This window comes from Phalacrocorax aristotelis, chromosome 13 (assembly GCF_949628215.1).
Source record: "Phalacrocorax aristotelis chromosome 13, bGulAri2.1, whole genome shotgun sequence".
Lineage (NCBI taxonomy): Eukaryota > Metazoa > Chordata > Aves > Suliformes > Phalacrocoracidae > Phalacrocorax > Phalacrocorax aristotelis.
In genome coordinates this window covers 15,667,311-15,670,941 of record NC_134288.1, presented here as the reverse complement: position 1 = coordinate 15,670,941, position 3,631 = coordinate 15,667,311, and the positions used below count along the sequence as shown (strand labels likewise).

The window sequence follows — 3,631 nt, the reverse complement described above, 5'->3', positions numbered from 1 at the left end:
CCTTGGCTTTGTATGTTCTGTATTAAACTCACTCCTGGGAGGACCCAGCGTTTGTAGCTGGCGGGGCAGGGCGGGAAAGGTGGGAGGCGCCTCCCCAGCGTGGGGCAGCCCGCGGCCCAGCCCGGGAACACCCGATTTGGCCGTAAAACCCCCAAAATGGGAGTCCTGCGGGGGTTTTTCCTCACAAAAGCAGGGGAGAACCATCCCCGCCGCACCACCCCCCTCCGCGCGTAATGGCACGTTCCGCGCCCCTCCGGCGCTGCCCCATGGATTCGCCCGCCCTCCCCCGCCCCTCCCGCCCGCGCGCTGTAGCCGCGCCCCCAGCCGGCCGGTTGCTATGGAGCAGCGATGACGCACTCAGGCCGCGCCGGAAGTTCCTCACTTCCCCGGAAGTAGCGCCGTGGGGGAGGAAGCGGACGCGGAAGCGGCGCGGCGCGGGGGGGGAGATGGGGTGCGACGGTGGCACCATCCCAAAGCGGCACGAGCTGGTCAAGGGGCCCCGCAAAGCCGAGAAGGTGGGACGGGGCGGCGGGGGGCTTTCGGGCCGGCTTTGAGAGCCTGGGCCGTCACCGTGGGCCCGCTCGGGCCCGCTCGGCCGGGCACGGCCCGCCCGGGGCTGGCAGCCGGGGCAGAGCGCCCTTCTGCGCGTACCGCCTCGGAGGAGTGTGTCAGGGGCGCTGGCGGCAGCTCCCTTTGTCTTCTGCGAGGGGCTTGGCGGGATTTTGGGCATCCTGCTGAGCGCGTGGGCTTTAGGGACCTCTTCCATAGGAGAGGGAAATTTCCTCTATTTAGGACGAGAGGAAACGGCCTAAAGCTGCATCGGGGAAGTTTAGAATGGATACTAGGAAAAATGCCTTTACTGCAAGAGTGGTCGGGCGTTGGAACAGGCTGCCCAGGGTGGTGGGGGAGTCACCATCCCTGAGGATGTTCAAAAACCGTGAAGACGTGGCACTTCAGGACATGGTTGGGGGTTGGACTTGATGATCTTAGAGGTCTTTTCCAACCTTAATGACGCTATGATTCCATCTCAGGGCACGGTATCCGCTGGTAACACATTCAGTAGATTGTTTAGCAGCGCAGCCAGACCATCAGTGGTGTTGAGCATGGCTATTGCTGCGTTCCACCTGCTTGCGTTCTGAGTGTGGCTTGAGCTCATCATTTTAGGGTGTTTGAGGGTAATGGATATACAGCAGCATCGTGTGTGGATGAGTGGGTGAGGATTCACACAACTCTCACAGCAAGTGGCAGAAAAGTAAGGCGAATTACACTTGCTGATTTAAAATAAGTAAATAAAATCCATCTCCTCCCCACACCTGACTGTTGGAGTAGCTGTGAACCTCAGCCTTTTTCATATGGTCTTGTGTGTCGTGAAATTCATGTTTTTAGCCTGGAGCTTCAGGTAGCATCCTGACATCCCCTGATTTGCTTTTCTTGTTAGCTTGTTCCTTACAGGGAGTGGAACTGGTAGTTAACTCCAGTAGGGATGAGATGCAGAACTAGAGAGAGGAGGGTAGGGGGGAACATGTGAAGAGTCAAAAAGAATAAAGAGGGAAGGGGACAGGTGGAAGTGGCAAAAAATAAGAAAACTGAGTCAGAGGTAGGAAGATAAGCCCCAAGGTGCAGAAACATGTTCAATAGATAAAGGCAAACCCTCGAAACTGGTCATGAATTTTGCTATGAGGTTTTGCTAAAGCTATTTTCCCAGATAGCTTTGAATGCAGAAAGTAGGTTTGGTAAGATACCTGGGGATTTGATTAATGCTTCAAGTGTTACTTGATTTTATGTTTAAATCATTTGCAAATATAAAATCTTCTTTAAAATGATCAGTTGTTTTTTTTCTCCAGGTCGACAAAAATGCTGAACTGGTGGCAAGATGGTACTACTGTGCTCTGAGTCAAGAGAAGTTATGTCGGCCAATCGTAGCCTGTGAGCTAGGCAGGTATGAATGCTGCCATAAAGACCGCTATATTAAAAGGTACTAATTTATAAATAATGTTTTAAGAATCAAATATGACTGCTAAAAATTTTGTGTTATAGGTTGTATAATAAAGATGCCGTCATTGAATTTTTGTTGGACAAGTCAGCTGATAAAACTCCAATGGAAGCTGCATCGCACATCAAGAGCATTAAGGTAAACAGGTTGTGCCTAATGTTAAAGAGCGCCGTGAAGTTAAAACATGCCACAAAATCTCAATTCGCTTGTGTTCTCACTGTTTCCTAAAAGCATTAAAAATAGCAAACCACAATGAAAAAAAAATCTTAGGGAATGTTATTGTGGCTCAGAAACCGTTAGTAAACAGCTTACGGCTTGCGTTTTTGTTTTTCAGAATGTAACAGAGCTAAACCTTGCAGATAATCCAGCTTGGAGTGGTGATAAAGAGAGTATAAAAGGTGACAAATATGATGACATCCAGTCTGCACGCTTTATATGCCCTGTGGTGGGATTGGAAATGAATGGAAGGCATAGGTCAGTACGTTTCTGAATTTTGTTTTTAGAAGTGAGTACTATGCTAAACGGAATACAGAGCGGGGGAAAATGTTTGAATCGATGATGTGGTAACTCGTGTACCTGCTCAAGCCTTTGTGGGGAATGTTTGTTCTCCTTTCAGAAGGAGGGAGTACAGGAGACTACTAAGTGTCCTTTCATCTCATGCTCGAGAGGAAAGATAAAAAGTTAACTGTTTCCTAAATGAATTTATACATTTATACATTATACATAAAGGAGTAGAGGGCAATGTTTGCAGAGAAAAAGTGACTAAAAGTTGTCTGGGGGCTAAACCACAGGAGATTGGTATGGGCAAGCAGAGGGAGGTCAGATAAGACCTCGCTTTGTGTCACATCAAGCAATTCTACCTCTCCCTCTGTTAGAATCTCAGAATGGTTTGGGTTGGAAGGGACCTTAAAGATCATCTAGTTCTAACCCCCCTGCCGCTCGCGGAGACACCTTCCTCCAGACCAGGTTGCTCAAAGCTCTATCCAACCTGGCCTTGAACACTTCCAGGGATGGGGCACCTACAGCTTCTCTGGGCAACCTGTCCCAGTGCCTCACCACCCTCGTAGTGAAGAATTGCTTCCTTATACCTAATCTAAATCTACCCTCTGGCAGTTTAAAGCCATCACCCCTTGTCCTGTCACCACATGCCCTTGTAAAAAGTCCCTCTCCGGCTTCCCTACAGGTCCCCTTCGGGTCTGGAAGGCTGCTGTAAGGTCTCCCCACAGCCTTCTCCAGGCTGAACAACCCCAACTCTTTCAGCCTGCCCTCACAGCAGAGGGGCTCCAGCCCTCGGATCATCTTCGTGGCCCTCCTCTGGACTCGCTCCGACAGGTCCATGTCCTTCTTACGTTGGGGGCCCCAGAGCTGGACACAGTACTCCAGGTGGGGTCTCACCAGAGCGGAGTAGGGGGGCAGAATCATCTCCCTCGACCTGCTGGTCACGCTGCTTTTGATGCAGCCTGGGATACAGTTGGCTTTCTGGGCTGTGAGCGCACATTGATAGATCACGTTGAGCTTCTCATCAACCAACACCCGCAAGTCCTTTCCTCAGGGCTGTTCTCAGTCCATCCTCTGCCCAGCCTGTGTTTGTGCCTGGGATTGCCTCAACCCATGCGCAGGACCTTGTACTTGGCCTTG

General features: G+C 50.8%; 1 protein-coding gene across 2 annotated transcripts in view; it reads left to right on the top strand.

The window, feature by feature from the left end:
* Nucleotides 1-3,631, top strand: part of RTF2 (replication termination factor 2) — a 55,760-nt gene that overhangs the window by 23,032 nt on the left and 29,097 nt on the right. Inside the window, exons 2-5 of one of the 2 annotated variants that reach the window (XM_075108974.1) lie at nt 416-515; nt 1,845-1,939; nt 2,038-2,131; nt 2,328-2,467. In XM_075108974.1, coding sequence (XP_074965075.1) covers nt 447-515; nt 1,845-1,939; nt 2,038-2,131; nt 2,328-2,467 — 398 coding nt within the window. In that variant the 5' untranslated portion in view covers nt 416-446. Of the gene's footprint in view, nt 1-339; nt 516-1,844; nt 1,940-2,037; nt 2,132-2,327; nt 2,468-3,631 lie in introns of those variants that run through there. The other variant, XM_075108972.1, reaches the window with a different exon arrangement.